At 18.2% G+C, this 20327-nt stretch overlaps 3 protein-coding genes across 3 annotated transcripts; all 3 read right to left on the bottom strand.

Moving 5' to 3' along the window:
* MKS88_001044 (fam-l protein) lies at nt 1–952 on the bottom strand (the record flags this gene model as incomplete). Its single annotated transcript, XM_067219698.1, has 2 exons — nt 1–738; nt 866–952. The coding sequence occupies 2 exons, from the start codon at nt 950–952 to the stop codon at nt 1–3; spliced, it is 825 nt and encodes a 274-aa protein (XP_067074978.1).
* A 6439-nt stretch (nt 953–7391) lies between these two features.
* On the bottom strand, nt 7392–8175 carry MKS88_001045 (uncharacterized protein; the record flags this gene model as incomplete). Its single annotated transcript, XM_067219699.1, has 2 exons — nt 7392–7952; nt 8089–8175. The coding sequence occupies 2 exons, from the start codon at nt 8173–8175 to the stop codon at nt 7392–7394; spliced, it is 648 nt and encodes a 215-aa protein (XP_067074979.1).
* Nucleotides 8176–18263: 10088 nt separating this feature from the next.
* Nucleotides 18264–19222, bottom strand: MKS88_001046 (fam-l protein; the record flags this gene model as incomplete). Its single annotated transcript, XM_067219700.1, has 2 exons — nt 18264–19013; nt 19136–19222. 2 exons carry the CDS (start codon nt 19220–19222, stop codon nt 18264–18266), a joined length of 837 nt encoding a protein of 278 aa, XP_067074980.1.
* Between the last annotated feature and the right edge of the window lie 1105 nt (nt 19223–20327).

Genomic DNA, 20327 nt, shown 5'->3' on the forward strand with positions numbered 1-20327 from the left:
CTATTTTTTTTTATATTTAATTTTTTCATATTTTTTAACTTTTTTATGGTAGTAAAGAACACCTAATATTAACGTAATACCCAATATAACGAACGATGAGAAGTATATTAGAAAATCAAAAAAGGGTGTTATACGTAAACTTTTGCCACCCCCTATATCAATCTTGAAAAATGAAACGAAATATTTCTCCAAAAATGTGTATAACTTACCCAATGGTCCATCACCTAATGAAAATTTCAATAATTTAAACAATCCCCTTCTTAAGCCATAACCACAGCAAAAATCTAATATAAGTGATATTGATAACAGAATTAACAATATTGCAGGTGTAAAAATGCGTAATTGGCGTTTTTTTAGTACCACTTTTTTGTACAGATTGTCACTAATCGTTCTGTTGTTTTTAAGAAAATCAAAAAAATCTAGTTCTTTGAATATTTTTTTTTCAAGATAAGAATAGTCTTTTGTTTCAAATATATATGATTTGTTTTTCTTAGCTTGTTTCTGGTGTCCCATACTATTCATCGAACTTTCATCTAATTGTACATATTTATATTTATCCTCTTTTTGGCTATTACTTATATTCTTTTTGTCTTTAAGTTCGTTATTTGGTATAACACTTTTTAATCCTACAATACTCGATATATGATCCTGTTTACATTTTCCTAGTAATCGATATGTTTTTATATCTTTTTTTTCGTAGGGATTATAATTTTCATTTAAATATTTATTAAAAGTACTCTAAAAACACAAAGTAAATATAAATCATGTATATAAATAAAAAATATTATTCTAAGAAACAGCATTAACAAAAGTTAAATATGAAAAATATAAATAATACAAGTATCAATAATCAATATGATCACACCATATCATTGTAAAAATGACGTATCCAACTTAAAATTATAAAGGAAGAAAGTGTAGTAAAAAACAGTAACTTAATATTTTGTTCCATTATATATACATTCAATATTGTAACATATATAGTAGGAAAAGTTTTAACAATAATATAATATGCAGCTAATGATAAACGCTAATATATTTAATTTATAAATTATTATTATTTCTTTTTTCATAATAACTTGGTAAAACATAAATAATTATAGTGCTTTCTACTAAGTTCAAAAAGAAAATTAACTATAAAAATCTGTTATGGAATTTTTAACTTAATATAATTTTTAAAAAACTTTTATTAAAATAAAATAATTTGAATTTATTCATAAATATTCAAAATACACAAATTAACTATTGAATATAATAATTAAATGATTTCTATATTAATTATTTTAAAGAAAAAAATAATAAAAATAAAATACAATATTCATTAATTTATATATATATTCAGTTTATAGAGAATATATAGAATATCGGTAATTTATTATTCTCTATATCAAAGGGATAATATCTAATTTTAACTTTTTAAAAATGCTTTAGAAAAACTTGTTATTATTGTTAAAAAATATTAATTGTAATAATTATATAATAAGTTAAAAGATAAATGAAGAAAAGGATACTTTGAATACTATTCTCTGATGCATTTATTATATTACTTTTGTTCTCTTATTTTCTATAATGTATATAAAAATTATAATATATATCATGCTATCAAATCTATAAAAACATATAAATTTTAAAAGTAAATAAACTAATATATTTTTTTTTCTGTATAATTTTTGAAAATTATAATATCTAAACTTTACTCATATTGTTAGCAAAAGAAATGTTTATAAACAACTAGAGCTCAGTTTTCGTTTTTTTTTTAATTAAAAATATGTAATCAGAAAATTTTTTAATATAATATAATAAAAAAAAGAAAAGAAAGAAAGAAACAAGAATTCTAGTATTAAATAGATTATTATTGGAATAACATTAGTTCAATAATTTATATCTCTATTCAATCAATAATGAAAAGGCATATAATTTATTCTTGTTTTATTGTATCGTAGATAGAATACAAATTTTTATAAAATGAATTTATTTAAAAACGACTAAAGAAGAATAATAGAACAGTATATATATATATTCTTTCTCTTATTAATAAATAATTAAAAAAAAATAATAATATTAATATTTTACATAGAATTCCTTCTAGAAGATGATATGGCACTAGAATATTTTTATTATTTCATAGCAATATTCCACACCCTAAAGCATAAAACTTTTATATACATATGAATCATTTTTGCAGAAAGGATAGATTATAATAAAGTATTATAGTATTTAATGTTAAAAAAAAAAAAGGAATAAAGAAAAGAAAAAGGTTTATATTTGCTTCTAACAATAACTTATGTATGAGGGGTTATATGCAGATTTTACCTCCTATATTGAAGTAAAAAAAAATTTAATATATATACAATATAAATTTATAGTGATTTATGATAATATTAATTAAATTATATTATTTATTTCATTAAAATAATATCTTTTTAAATATATTTTTAAAATAAACACGCTATATATATTCTAAGTATAATACTTAAGATAGTTGGGCATATTCTGTACAATATATAGAATTTTTTTTTCTTTATGTTTAATAATATGATTATATTATTCTGAATTTTTAGAATTAATAATTTTTTAGATTACTTAACATTCATTACCCAAGTTATTTTTTATTTTTAATGTAATATATTAAAATTTATTAAATGTTCTCAAGTTAAAAAATTGTGTATCAACATAGAAATTTATATATCCTGTTAACATTATAACTTTAGGGTAATTACGCTTAAGAATATAATATATATATATTTTTTCACTTTTTTTAAAATAAAAAAAACTAAAATTGATTTAATATTTTTAAATCCATAAAAAATAATAATGTATATTAGGAAATAAGGCAGATAGGTAATTGCTATTAGTTCTTTATTCATTCTTACATGTGTTCTAATTATCTATAAATTATATGACATATTTATAATTTCAGCATTCCTTTTTTATATCAATTTCATTATTATCCATTTTTATACTTAATCTTTTCTAATGTAATTTTTATTTACAGATATGTAACAAGATTTATTTTTCATATTATAAACGTGTCCAAAATTCTCGGACTATTCTAAGAATTCCTAGTTGTTTAAGTTTACCTATTTTTCTATCTGTATACAGTTCATTATTTCATTAAATATACATAATATATTTAACAATTATGGAATGTTTTAATTTATTATTTAATTTATTTTCTTTTTTTTTGTTTATTGTTCATACTTAACAATTTATCTCTTCTGAAATATTATATATAAAAAAAATGAACTAATTTTTGGATATATTTATTTTTACTTAATAAACTTAATTAATTAATATAAGGTATATAAATACACAATATTCATCTATAATTTTGGATAAAATTTTTTGTTATTACAATAAAATTTATATAATTATAATTATTATATGTTTTGTGTTTTCCTATGAGTACATACTACAAATAAAAATTAAAGTAATATAACTAACAACTGATTTATTAGTAATGAAATGTTAACACTAACATCATAATTTATTTCCTATATATGTAGAGTTTCATTATATAGAAGAAATGCACAAAATTAAAACTAATGCCTCAAAAATAATTAATAAAAGTATATTATAACAAATGGATAACATAATAAATTTTCTTTGTATATATATTTCCTTTCTATTTTCATTATCTTGTTTAATATATATCATTCACTGAAATATTTCCGTAAAAAAAAAAAAGTATATATATATAAATATGATGCATGAGTAGAAGTAAAAACGTAATGAAAAAAATATTCTCTACGAATATTTTAGTAAAAATATTAGCTCCCATTAAGACTAAATAAAAATATATATAATTATACATTTAAAAGATATTAAGATGATTAAGGAATCGCAATAACATTATGCTGTATATATAATTTATAACTTCAACAATGATAATAAATTTTGTTCATTTAAAATATTTATAAGAAAGCAATAGAATTATTCATTATCATTTTTATACTTTCTTTATATAAATATTATTACTTATTTTTATTAATACTATATAGGAAAGAAATATATGAAAAATATAGAGAGAATTGAAAAATACAACATAATTTATTATAATAATTATTGTATTTACAAAGAATAAATTACATGTTATGTACATATATTTGTAATATAATATATATGCTGTATGCTGTATATTATATATATATGTTGTAATTAAATTTGTAACTATATTATTATATATCCTGAAATATAAAGATTTCTAATATATTTTTTCCTATATATTTAAAATTATTTTAGAAACATTATTATAGAATTTTCAATTCATATTAATTATTACAACAAATGATTTTTTCTTTTGATATTTAATGAAATAATGCTAGAATCAAAAAATTATAATAACAAATAAAGCATCTGATAGTTTAAATTATAGTGCTTCTTATAATTAAATTCAGTAGAATTAGCATATAAAATTATTAGTTATATATTATAGAGAATAACATAATTAATAGAATTATATCTTATAATACTTTCTTAGGGAAATATGAAATTTATAAAATAAAATACGATATATTCACCATATATTTTTTTTTAATCTATAATATAATATAATATAAAATTTACTAATATAATATGTTCAATGTATCATTAATATTAATGTCTTATATTAATAAGTGTAAAAATTCTTTTTTCATTATTTATGTGTTATTTATATTCTCATTATATTATTTATTTTTCCTTTTACAGCTTAATGAAATATTCCAAGAATTAATCTTTTCCTTTCTCAAATCAGTTTAAAAATAAATTACCAATTCAGCATTACAAGTAAATTACTAAATTGCTAATGAATGATAACCTATCCTAATTCTTCCGTCTTCTGAATGTGAAATCCCATTTTCAGCAAATATTATTAATAATTCACGTGATTCTTCGGTAATTATGTCCTTTATTATTTTTTTTTTTTTTTATTTAGGTGACTATGAATTCAGTGTCCCATGGGACTGAATTATAATATAAAATGAAAAGCAATGAAATATGTTTATATATATATAACAACAATAATATTTTAATGAAAATAAAGTGCAATTTTGTTCTTAATTTTCATATTTATTAACGATAATTCTTATATAAACTTATACAAAAAATAAAAAAGTAATAACAAAAATTCCCCATATAGTAAAACCAACAGAAAAAGCAGTTGTTAATTCATTTGAAATATAACAGTTTTAAGTAGATTCACTTCTTGTACACTTTTCCTCACTATCTATATTCGTTTCTAATTTTCTTATAATTTCTGAATGTGTAGCTCATATAATTTTATTTTATATTCACATTTAGATCCTGCATATATATAACCTTTTATTTTTTCTTTTAACCATGCATTTAATACAATAAGGTACTCATGATCACTAAAACTATAACTAATTAATGTAGGCATCATATTTCTCTGTTTACAAATATTATTAAGCTTATATTCAATATTATATATATTAATATGTGTTTCCTTTAAATGGTTTAATAAATCAAATTATCATGTAGTACCATCAAGTTTATAATCTTGTTCAAATATACAAATTATTTTTTTTTTCTTAGTTGCTCCTAAATTCTGAAAAGTAAAAAAATAAAATAATATGAAAATAAGACAATAAAAATATATTAAAAATTTAAAGAAATTACATATTCATTATAGCTTTCAAATTAGTTTGTATAAATTATTAGGTAAATTAAGTACATAAATGCATTTTATAACAATCTTTAAAAAATTCCACTAAATGATAATATATCGACAATAAGATATTTTAGTATTCCCCTATATATTTATTTAAATTATATGTTAAAAACATATCTACATTTACATATTTTATTATAAAGTTCAAAAAATTAATATATAACGTTTTTATTAATACATAAATTTTTATTAAATATTAACAATGAAATAAATAGACATAACATTTTTAATAATACTTCATTTAATAATTGGAACAAGTCAAAACAGTTTTTGTTATAAAAATTTTAGGAAATCTAATATTTTTATAGTTTTTGTTATAACAACTTATAATATATAACTTAAAGAATAAATAATTTTTTATATAAATATTGAACTAGAATATCACCTACAGTGAAATGTTATTTTTTCTAATAAATTTACTTGAAGTATATTTCTTAGATACCATATAATAATAATAATAAAGCATATATATTTTTCTTTTTAGTAATAATTTCTGGATAACCAAAAACATATACTAATAGTTAATCAGATTGTTTTAATTTAACATTTATTATAACATAAATGGAAAAGAACGAAGCAATTATAAATATATTATATAAATGTACTTATAATAATAAAAATATTATATAAAATAAGAAATGAATTATTCTATTGTTTTTTTCTCCTACTATCATGTATTATTTTAAAATTTTATTCATCCATATTTTTCTATCCCTCAAGTATACATATATTTAAACTGTAAATGATATTACCCAATTAGTTTACCATTCAAATTATTTTACATTTTTATTTGTATATGGAATTTATTAATTTATAGCTTAACATAACATAAATGTTTTGTTAGAAAAAATATTGCAAAAACACTAGTACACAATTTGTTTTGTTTTAATTATATAATTTTAGAATTGTAATATTTTAAAAAATAGGTGAATTAATAAAATATATTAAATTCCTTAAAAAAACACAAAGAAATAAACATTTTCTTCTTCGCTTTATTGTAGTAATAAATTTTTATAATATATTAAACATAAAATTCATCAAGATAAATATAATAATATTATATACATTTAACTTATGAAAATTTACAAGTATTTAAAGTACCCACTTTTCACTAGAATTTAAAGAAATTATGAATATTGTGCAATTTCATGTTATATTTCTCTAAATAGCCGTTCTAATTAATATATGACAAACAACAATAAATGTTCACTAAATATATACACATATATAAAAAAATTATGAAACCTAAAATGTTATAACCTAAATAATGTACATACATATTGAGGTACAGATGAACTAATAAAAAATAATATATTAAATTACTAACCCAGTAAAACAAGTAATAATAATATAAATATAATATAATAACTTAAACATAGTTTATTGGTAATTTATATACACATACAAATAAAAAAATAAATAAATTATAAATGTATATATTTTTACAGTACTTATACAGAATAAATTATAAAGACGAACAATAAAAAAAATAAAAAACTATCCATATTAAGGAAAATATAAATAATTTTAAAAGATTTTATTTAGATTAAAATTAAAAAAAATATAATTCTCATATTACGTATTAAGAGTTTTTACATATATATATTATCAAAAAGATAAAATTACTGTATCCTAATATATAAGCATTCAATATATATATATCCAAGAATTACCCTATTTTTTATTCTTTATATGTATTTAGAAATGCTCTTACGTAATTTTACTTATTATTACCCTTGTACATATTTTTCAATAATTTACAGTAAGTAACTAATACTGTTAAAATAAATATTGAAACAAATATTGTAAGGGATAATGTGGCAGAAAGGCCTTCTAAAATATTATCCTTTGTTAGCATTAATACCACCAATGTAGCAATACTGGACAATATAACTGGAGTAATAACAAGAATACGCCTTAGAAATTTTTGTGCAAATTCACACTTAACGTTATTTACTTCTTTGTATTCATTATCAAGTGCTTTTACCATTTTAACATTATATGTATCATCTAATCCTTTTTTAGGTTTAATAATGGATGGTGATACGTTTTTTTCCTTTTTTGACGATTTTCCTTCTAATTTTCTATGCCGTCCTTTATAGTTATTATTATTTGATGTATCAGATGACACTTTAAAGTTTTTTTTAGACATTTTTTTTAAAGGTATGCTTCCATTGGGGCAATGTAAACCTCCTTCTTCATTTAATAATCTGTCTATTCTTGCATATAATGGATTACTTAGATCAATTTTCTTAATATATGATATTCCATATGTATTTGTCTAAAAATATGAGCAAATATTTGATATTAAATAAAAATATAACTATTTTTGCATGAATAAAATATTAATTTTTAAAATTAAAATGTATTATTACAAAAAAATGTATAGAAATTGTTAAATATAGCAATTATCCTACCTTGTATGAATTCTGATATGTTCGTATTAAAAGGGAAAATGCGCAGAATTTAATGAAGAAAAAGAATTTATTAGCTTGTATCATCATGTCAAAATTATTTACCGCCGCTAAAACTTATTCTATAATAAAATTATTATTTATATATTTATAAAGCTTTTATTCAGTAGAAGATAGATTATAATTCTTTTTTATTGTTTCTGCCACATATATATTTTATAAATTGTATATATTATATAATTATAACATATAATTAAATGTATAAAGAGAAAAAAAAATTTAAATGTAATTAGTAAATTTTCTATGTAAATATATTAAAATGATATAAATGGAATAGTTTCTAAAAGAACATTGAATGGTACATAATTAATGCAATTAGACTTGCTGTAAAGATAATTTACTTGGAAAAAATTTACATATATTTTATTTGCATATTATTTAAATCGTTTGGTTAATTCAGTTAGGTAATTGGATAAAATTTAATAAAACTATATAATATAAAATACATAAATTCGTCTTTTAAAAAATATTATTTTTAATATCTTGGTTACGATTAAAATAATAAAAAATCTTTTTAAGTTAACTAATGTCTTATAAAAATTATTTTTAAAATAATTTGCTATAAGCAGAATAATTAGAACAAAAATATAGATATACCGTAACAATTATTTAATGGAATTTAATTAATCGGAAGTATCAACAATGTCAGCTTTTTGTATATTTTGTGAAAAAACAATTAAAAGTCTGATAGATATGAATTATACGACATTTAAACGAGGTTACTTTTATTGTCATATAAGATAAATTAAATTTTAATTTTTTAATAATATATATGACATAATTTTCTTGCTCTCTGACTTTTTTCATGGCTTTTAATATTAATTGAATATATTTAATAATACAACAGTTTACAAATTAATATTAAAACTGAATACATGAACAGACAAATGTTCTTTTCTAATAATCGTTCTATTAAAAAATAAAATATAATTAATAAAAAAAAAAAATCAACGAATATTAAAAAATTATTACATGCTAGTTTAATCAATATTTATAAATAATTAATTAACTGACACTTTAATAATACTTAAGATGCAATTGTTAGCCATTTTACCTTATAATATCATACATATATTAAGTTGAGAAAATGACTTCATATAGATATGTTTAAACGATTAATCGAAATATAAGAATGAATAAATACATGTCCCATTATATGTAATAAAGGAATTAATACTAAAATTATATACATTATTTTTAAATATAGTATTAAAACAGTTTTATATTTTGTGCAATTTTTATTCATATGCTATTATTTACTTATGTTTCTTGAAGCGTTATGAATATATCCTCTTGTTTATTATGTAATTTTTCTACATAAAAAATTGATAGTTAGAAAGTAAATTCTTTACTTATATATTTATTAAGTTAGTAATATATCAAATATAGTAATATTTTATAACTTTTTTCATATATATATATATATATGCTTTGTAATAATAACTTTTTTATATTTTGATGCTTAAATATATATCACTCAATATATAAAATATTTCATCATTTCATTTTTAATATATATATATATATATTAATTATATAATAAATATCATAAAAATATAGGCATATATTTATTCTATAAAATATTCTATGATTAAATCTGATGATGAATGTATAAAAATTTAATGAAAATAACTTTTATATGTAAAACTCTATAATAAATACACTTATTATATATTTATTTTAAATATTATGAATTTCTGCAAATTTCTTTATGAAAATAAGTGTGCTATGTATTATTAAAAAAAATTTCTTTTTAAAAACATTAAAATTTTTTAGTATTTAAAAAACATTTTAATGTGACGTTTTTATGAAAAATTGTTAAATATATAAAATACATGTATATTTATGACTGTACATAATATTTATTAGCTTTTTCCTGTCAGATCGTTTAATGCAAAACAATAAAATTTAACTTTATTTGAGATTAAGGAATTTCTAGACTTCGTTTTTTAAAATAAATCGGTAATGCGGATGATACACAACTTAAAAAAATTCTCTTATATATGTATTTTATATGTACAATATTATTTTAAAAAACATTAATAATAATACTGTTATTTTTATCCTGTCAAAAATAAGATGTCATATGGCTCTGTCATAAAGTTAAATAACAAAAAATTTGAGAAAAATTACATTGAAATTTTTTATTATTTTATACAATTATAACATCTATTTATAAAAAATAATTTCAATATATTCTTCCTTTTTTCTCGAGTAGCTATATAACATAATACATATAATAATATAATATAAAAAAAGAGGAGAGAAATTTAATAGTACATTTTTTTGCTTCAAAAATATTTTATTATAATAATAAAAATAAGATAAATAATTTCAGTATAAATATGATTTACATCTTATTACTTAAATATTTTAACACCTATAATAATATACTACAGAAAAATAACGATATATCATAAGTTAATATTCTATAATTCTTACATAGACTGTTGTACTAACTATAAAAAAGTTGTATATATAGATTTAGAAATATATTATTATCCAAATTAAAGAGATATAATATCATAAAAATGTTTTTAGAAATAATTTAAAATAATGATCATATATACTTATTACCCAAAAAATATTTTTATCGCACAATTTAGGTAATATATATTTAGAAATAAAAAAGAATATATATCATCTTCTAAGAATAAAGAACGTACTCATGGATGATACATTTGAAATTTTGTTTTATCTTATTTTTTTTATATAAATATTTAGAATTTAAAATATTTAAATATTAAATTGAATAAATAATGTTTAAACAAATTAAATATATAAAAAAAAAAGGAATATAATATTAATAAATAACATATATATATTAAAATAATTTTTATATAGAATCCTAATATACATTTTAACTTTATAATTGTGGGTATCCGGTACCCAATAATATGTTATTGAATAATCTAAAATATGTATAACAAAAAAAATAAAATAAAAATACATTTTAAAAATACTAGTAATACGTTATTTATATTGTATTATAATCATTGAAAGAAATTATTTATTAAGGAGTAAAACAAAATATATTGCTTAATATTTCATATGGCAATATTTTAATATTTGATATATATAAACTTGTTATTTTATATATATATAAACATGTTTGTATATTCTTTTGAAACAAGTATTAATAAAACTTTCTTATACATGTTCTAATTCAAAAAGAAAATTATTTATAATTATAATATATATTAAATAAATGAATTTCAATATTCATATTTCATACATTTTTTTTTCTTTTATAATACTCATTTTGTAATTAATTTTCTTTATTCCATTCCTATGTAAGATTATTTAATAAATATTTCTTATGGGTATAATCATATTTCACTTTAACACCATTTTAATATATTTTATGTACTTCCTATCTATTACTGTTGTGTATTATTCTAATATTTTATAGGATTACTCTACGGTATTTTCCATATATATAGAATTTACATATGTATAATATCCTATCGAATCTATTATTTCCTAATAAATAGAGATCTCATATTTATAACTATGAATATCCTAGTTTTTATTATTTTCCGAAACGTAAATAATAGAACCAATAATATTTCTTTTTATCTGTTATTCTTTATATACGCTGTCTTTTGTCTAGGATTCATTCATGCAATTGTGCAGGTACAATACACTATTTTCTATATAATATTATTTTTCATATTCTTCTAGTGCTATCAAATGTACAAATATAAACAGTTATGCTAAATTTTTTTTATATATTTCTTCATTACTTACTTTATTCTACAATACTTTTACATTTTTTAATGGTTAATCATCTTTATTTTCTTCATTTTCATTTTTATCCAACATATTTTGATATCCCTCTGTCAATATCTTATATCAGTCCTATTTCAAATATCTTTCCACAATCATATCCTTATTTGATATCCATTGCATGCCCGAAGCTTTTTTCCTATATAGTAATGGAACACTTCCAATTGAATTTAAGATATTCTCCTTTAATTTTTCATTGTTTTTTATGTAAGCATATTCTGTTTTCCATACATTTTTCAAACTATATAACCAATGTTTTTTTTCTATATTTCAGAAAAATTTTTATGTCCTTCCACTCATTTATTCGATCCAATTTTTTGTTTTTTTATTGTAATTGCTGCTTTTAATATTTTCAGTTATTAACTCACCATTTCTTAAATTATGATACGTTTAAAATTCCTCTTTTGCAGTAACTTCTAGGTATAATTTTAATAATTTTCCTTACTTAAAATCCAATTTGTCATTTTTGAAATTTTCGAGTACTTCCATATGTACTACTACAATAGTTTATGCCCTGTCCTTTTTTAATTTGACGTATTTAAATTTTTTATCGTTTTATGTTCATGTAATTTTCATCCTCATAAAATATTTTACTAAACAATAATCCATAAGTTACAAGTTCGAACAGAAACTTCAATCCAGTAGTCCATTTCTCAAACGTACTTTAATGTAATTATATCGATATATTATATGGGATTACGATAGTTTACTATTATTGCGCTAATTCATATACTTTTATAATTAATTCATTGTATATTTTAATTAAATATATTTTATTTTTTTTTTTCAAGTACTGCGTTTTCTTAAAAATATAATATTATGCTAAATAGAAAAGCACTCTAAATTAATATACAATTGTTATGCATTCTTTTAATGCACCATATTCAATAAAAAAATAAGTGCATTATTTATATTAATCATTTTTATTGATTTCTTAATATAATAAAAAAAGTATATCAGTTTTTATGGTATTATATTCTGATGCATGCACAATAACTATTATCATAAATAATATTATTTTTCTTAATTTATTACTAAGATATATAAAAATATGTTAATGGATTCACAAAATTAAATGTCCACTATTATCATCTCAGAAGCAATAAATATTATTATATTAAATTACCATAACACAATTTAAAATGATGTTTAAATTTTAATTCTTTAAAAATTCATGTTAATATATAAATAGATAGAATACTAAAATATATAATATACAATTAAAAATGAAAGTCTACTTACTATATAAACAAACAGTGGATGCGGAATTTTTAAAGCTCCTAGAAAATATATATAAAAATATTTTTTAAAAATAAATACTTTAAAATAAATTAAAAAAATACAATTTTATTTGCAAATATGTATTTATTTTATATATTTCAATATATAAAAATATAAAATATTTGGAATAGAACAGATAACAAAATATTACAATTTATTATCTTTTATAAAATATATTTTGGATTGCTGAAAATAAATACATATGAAAACTATAAACACAAATATTATTCCTGGAAAAAATGCGTTATGCTAAATATACTTATTTTTGATGCAAACAATAATTTATATTATATTTTACATTATTAATATATATGCATTATATGCATAAAATTAAATATTTTAATAGCATACTCTGGCGTCTAATATTAACTAAAGGGGAAATAAAATAATCTTATTTTATCTAAAATTTTATTATTATGTATATAAATATTCCAATTCACAATTATCCAATTGTTAATTCAACTTTTTTCTATAACATAAATTCATACATAAATAATTAAAAAATATATAAAACATAATTCACAGGACATGAGATTATAAATTTACAAAACTCTAATAACTCAAAAATATACTAAATATAACTTCTACGTCTATTTGAATTTAAAGAAGAGCTACATTGTTATATTACATCTAATCACCTAAAGCACTCATATATACACTGCATGCAAAATGTTATATTTATCTCTTTTTTAATTAAACCTTTTATATATATATATATATATTTTTCATTTATTCATTTCTATTATAAAGTATCAATTTAATAATAACTAATTGAAACGTTTTTGTATAAAGCAAAGTTATGTGCATTCACATTTATTACTTTTTATTTCATTAAAAAAAGTGGAATCATTAGTATCAAAATGTTAGTAGTACTTAACTTCAATTTTGCACATTTTAAAATGTCTCTAAAACAAAATTATTTCTATTATTAGCACATATGCAAGTAAATTTTCTTAATAACACAAACATAAAAATAATTTTTTATGCGATTATGCCATATGTATTTATCTACTTTGATTTATTGATAATTGAACATATACATATACATAATTTATTCTTAAAATACGATTCCAATAAAATAAAAATAGGGTTCTTTGTTTTATGATCAATAATTACCTATGAATTTTAGTATATTTGTACAGTATATTATTGTATTAAAAAAAAGTAAATATAATAGTACAATATATATTTATAACCTTTCATTATAAGATAGATTTAAGTAATTCCTACAAAAATGAATTGAAATCACATATAAGTAACTAAAATGTTAAATATAGGCTTCTCTTATATAGGTAAAAATATTTATAATCCTCAAAATTAATAATGAGTTATAATTAATTCAATGGTAATAATAATATAATTTTTTGATATATCTATAAATTCACAAATGAACTATTCAAAAATTTAAACATCTATGAAATACGAATTATAAAGTAATTATAATGCCATTTATAATGCATATTAATTAAATTTTCTTTTTTCAAAAACAAAAAAAAATATGCTTGTTTTATTTCATTGTACACAAAAAGAGATGTATACAATTAAACTAAAACAAATCATAAATTGTTATTAATTAGGTTACAAAATAATGATTCTGGACTAAAGCTTTAAAGAAATGAAAACAAAGTATTATTTTTTAGATAAAAACGTACCTTTTGCTACTAATTTAACGAAATTGTAATTCTTAAAAATAAAATGTGAAAATGAAAAAAAAACAAATAGTATTATAATATCGTGTTATATTTATAATGACACATTCAAATAATAAGGCTGAATGCAAGAATTTTAATAAATATTACAGACTTCAAAATGTCTTTCATTGAATATCTCTTTAAAACTATTATTTATTCACTAATATAAATGTAAACTTTATTTTAAATCCTGAAAATGAAAAAGAAAATTCTTTATATTATTAATTTTCATTCATTTATTTTTATTTTATCTTAGATAAAATATATTAAATTTATATAGATGCAACTAATTAATTTTTACATAAACAAAAAAAACTTTAAATATTAGTACAATTTCTATGTACAAATATTATATATAAAAAAAAATTATTTTGAGAAGAGTTTAAATAAAAATAAATCAAAATTGTTTAAAAAATTTAAATTAATTATTTAATGCTAAAGGGTTGTAACTTGTTTTTTTATTTGTCTTATACAAATAAAAATAAATATAATACTAAAAATAAGAAAACTAAATAAGATAAATTAAAATCAAAAATTACTTAATCTGCGTAAAAAGTTTCGTACTCATTCAAAAGAAACTACAACATGTAGGAAATGTATACTAATATGTATTTAGAAGCTAACTAGAACTTTTACCGACTTTTAAAAAAATAGTTCAAATTTTTTATATAAGTTTTTAGTAGGTTTTCATATTTTGGCTTTATAGTACTAATTATCATCACAGTAAATATAATAGAAAAAAAAATACATTATTATTAAAAATATTATTTAATATATAAGATATAGCATAGTATGTAACTCAGAGTAATGCATGTACTCTTACATACTCTAATATATTAATAAAATTAAATATACAGATTCTAAAAAATATATGAATTTAAGTATATAATTGAAAGTTCTATATAATGAGTTACTTTGTTTTATAAAAATTCTACAATATTATAATTTGTATATAAATTGGAATAAAATTTATTATTATTTAATGTAATATTTAAAATTTCATATATTCTGTATCTTTTTCCATATAAAAAGGTATATATATTTATATTTGGAAAAATAATATTTTATCTGATAAAAGAAAAATATATTTAGAATAAAACGATTATGTGCAATTCAATAATATTAAAAATAATTATGGACATATCATATCACAAAAAAATGATAAATTTTAAAAATATAACCTATATAAAAAAATTACAAAACATATTTAATAATATTGAAGATATACTAATTGTTTTGATAGTAAAACATAGAAAGAACTCATAATATACTACTTTTTATAAATACATACTACTAAGTTAATATTTTAAAAGGAAAAATAAACAAATAATTAATTATTTAATATAATTAATATTTTTAAGAACATAATTATATCTTGTTATTTTTATTTTTCGTATATTAAAATTCAATGACAAGTAATTATAAATTTATTATGTCTAAAAAATTATAGTTACAACTGTAAAAAAAAAATATAACATTTAGAATATTTTATTTGTATTACTAAAGGTTACAAAAATTAACATAATTATATTTTTATTCCATTACATTATCTGTACGTATTTTTTAATATCCGTAATGATACATATATAATATCAATTTGGAAATTATATTTTTTATAAACACGTATATAAATAAGTTAAAAAACATTATTTATGAAAAAAAACTTTAACGAATAAAAAAATGTAAAAAAAACATCTTATAACATATATTATAAAATGAATTACAGAAATATAAAGGATTTATTTAATAACAATATGTGAATTAATTCGCATTCTCAAGTATGTTTAGGAGCACGTAATCTTACTAAAATATTTTTCTTTTTCCTATATATTTTATAGATATATTTATGGATTTATTTGTTTAATTTTGTCAATAATAAAAACACATTTATTTTTTTGTTATCAATACATTTTATCATACATCCTTAATGATCCTAAAATAGAATTATATCACAATTACGTATGTACAATGAAATAACTATAATACAAATAACCTCCTATTTATTGCAACATTATAGCAATACTCAAAATTAACAATTCTTTACTTAAAATTTCTATTGTAAATTAATCTAAACAGTAAATACTGAATATTTCTCATGATCTAAATAATAGCCTCTAAATTACACTAAATATTCAATACATCTACATTTAATGTATATAAAAAAATATTACCCTTCTCTTACTATTATTATATTTTAGATATTATAATTATTTATATAAAGAAATCAATAATTCTTAATATAACCTATATTATTTGTAAAAAATTTTAAATTATATCTATTAGTCATTTAATATATTTAGAAATATACTAAATTTAAAAATATATATTTATTTAAATTTAAAATAATGACAACTTATATTTTTACAGATACGTAATAAAGTGTTATATATACGTTATAATCAAAAAGTAAAGGGAATGATTTCTATATAATATCTATAGTTTATATTTAAATTTAATTCATTAATTTAATCTTCGAATGGCATAAAAATAGAAAACAAAATATAACTTTATTTATATATTAATTTTCAGTATGATGTGTATCTAATTTTTTCAATATTTAGTTAACACTACAAATAGGAGCAATAATAATATAATGCTTGTTTTTAATTGTTCACTTAATTATAAATATTTTGAGTCTTTAAGTTAGTAAAAAATGATAAGTAAACCATAAATAAAAAGCATATTACTTTATTATATATGTATTATTTCATACTTATACTAAAAATATCTAAACATCTATTAAAATAATTTTTACATTTAGTATTTTTTATAACGTATTTCACGTAAAACATATTTTATTGAATAAATATTATGCTTTTTCATAGATAAAAAATATGTGTATAGATAGCAAGGCAACAAAAATCATTTACTTCCTTTCTAAAAATACAAAACAAAAAAGATATATCGTTTGCTTAAAAATAATAATTTTTCATAATAATATCAAAAAATTATAATTTTAGATTAATAAGTTATAAAAGCAATTACCACATTTTAGTTCAATATAAATGCTTACTCGTCAATTAAATTATATGATTTTTTCTATTATATACTCGTTTTAACGCAGATACATATATATTTTATGAAATTTGATTTAAATCCAAAAAGACGTATATTATACCATAATATCTATTCACCCCGAAATTGTGCGTTCAGGTAGAAACTAAAAAATATTAAAACATTCAAATTTACAAAAAATTAATAATATATTTATTTAGCGTTGTATATCAAAAAGGCCTCATATATATAGCTAGAATTTATATAAATAATTGTATGTTTCTTTATTAATTATATAAATATACTACTGGTATAACTTACTATAGAAGTCATATTTATATAAGGACATGTATTTCTAAATGCTTATTTACCGTTTCTGTACTTAATTTTTTCATATTTTTTAATTTTCTTATGGTAGTAAACAACAATTAATATGAATATGACTCCTAACATAAAAAAAGGCACAATATATAATAGAAAGTCAAATAATTTCATTAATACAAAAGTACCATGATTACTTTCACTAACAGTATCTGCAGCACCCTTTGCCCATTTTAAATAGGGATACAACACACTAATAATAGACTTCAAACTGGTTAATTCCTTCAATCCTAAAAGATCCATTAACCATCTATTTTGTCCATCACTCATTGAATAATCTAATATGGGTAATACAGATAACGACAAAAAAAATATTAAAGGAAGAGCAAGTCGCAATCCGCATTTTTTACGTATTAGTTTTTTGTAAGTCTTATTACTAATTGTCCTATTTTTTTTAAGAAAATCTTCAAAATCAAGTTCTTTGAATATCTTTTTTTCTATATAGGAATATTTCTTTGTTTCAAATATATTAGATTTATTTTTAATAGCTTGTTTATAATGCCCCTCATTTTTTGAAAAATTATAATTTAATTGATTTTTTTCACATGTTGCCTCCTTTTCGTTATAAAACATTTTTTTTTTTTCATTCTTTCCATTTTTCGATATATATTCTTTTATACCTATAACATTTAAATCTTCTTCCTGTTTATATTTTGCTAGTAGTCTATAATTTCTCGAATATAACTCATTACCATGCTTATAGTCCTCATCCAGATATTTATTAAAGATACCCTAAAAAAAAAAAGTAAATATATATTATTATTTATGAAAAAAATAATAATTCAAACAGTATTAACAAACATAAAATACTGATTTATTTATAATACATATACGCATAAATATCATTATTATACCATATCACTCCTGAAATGATATATCCAATATAAAGGAATTAACGTAGTAATTTTAATAAGTAGTACTGATTTTAGTTTTTGTTCCATAATATAGATTTTTAATACTGTAATATATTAATAAGAGAAAATAATAACAACAAAATAATATAATTATAATATTAAAAGATGTTATATTTTTATTTGAAGTATTTATTTATTATATTTTTTTAAAAAAATGAATGCATATAACTATAATATATATTACAGCAGAGGCAAAAAATATATACTTTAAAAATTATCATATAATTTCTGACTTAATACAACTTATATATAAACGTATTTTATTAAAATATTATAACTATAGTCCATTTATAAATATTATGAGTATATATGTTAAATATATAATATATTAGATTAATTAAAAAATTCCTTATTTAATATTTATAAAAATAAAATAAACATGAATTATAAGATATCTTAATATTTCTAATTATTAATTTCATGCAGGACATCGATATTAGAGAGTATATATATCACATTATTCTATACATTCAGATATTATTAACTAAAGTTAACGATATATTTAAATTAACATTTATAATACAACAGGTATTATATTTTGGAAAAATGGAGTATTCTGTAATAACATAAATTATTATAATAATAGATTATTATAATGTTCACTAAAAAAAGAAATAAGCTGAAGTACATTTTATGTTATGTAAATTATAGTATCTTCAATCTCTTATGAACTGTTAGGTATATAAAATAGCAAATTTATAAGATAATAACAAATGCATGATCTAAAATATATATTGAATCTTAACAAATTATAATTCTTTAAATTTGTATCATAATTTTGTAATATTGCAATTTTTCATTAAGCATATTTAATAAGTTCTAAATTAAATGTTTTTGATTTATACGACATTTTTTCTTTAAATAAAAATATATATTTAGAATAAATAATTATATAATAAAGAAAAAAAATAAAATTTTATACTTATAGTTTAATTTTATGTTTGTTTTCCTTCTATATAAAATATACTTCTATATTGAAACATTAAAAATTATATAATGCGTACATAAGATGTTTTTATAATTATTTATGATAAAATAAAATAAATTATATTATGCATCTCCTTAATTAATTACTTTTTGAAATATCGTTTTATTACGTTCATGATAAATACATTCTTATTATAGTATATAC

Source organism: Plasmodium brasilianum, chromosome 4, assembly GCF_023973825.1.
Source record: "Plasmodium brasilianum strain Bolivian I chromosome 4, whole genome shotgun sequence".
NCBI classification, from domain to species: domain Eukaryota; phylum Apicomplexa; class Aconoidasida; order Haemosporida; family Plasmodiidae; genus Plasmodium; species Plasmodium brasilianum.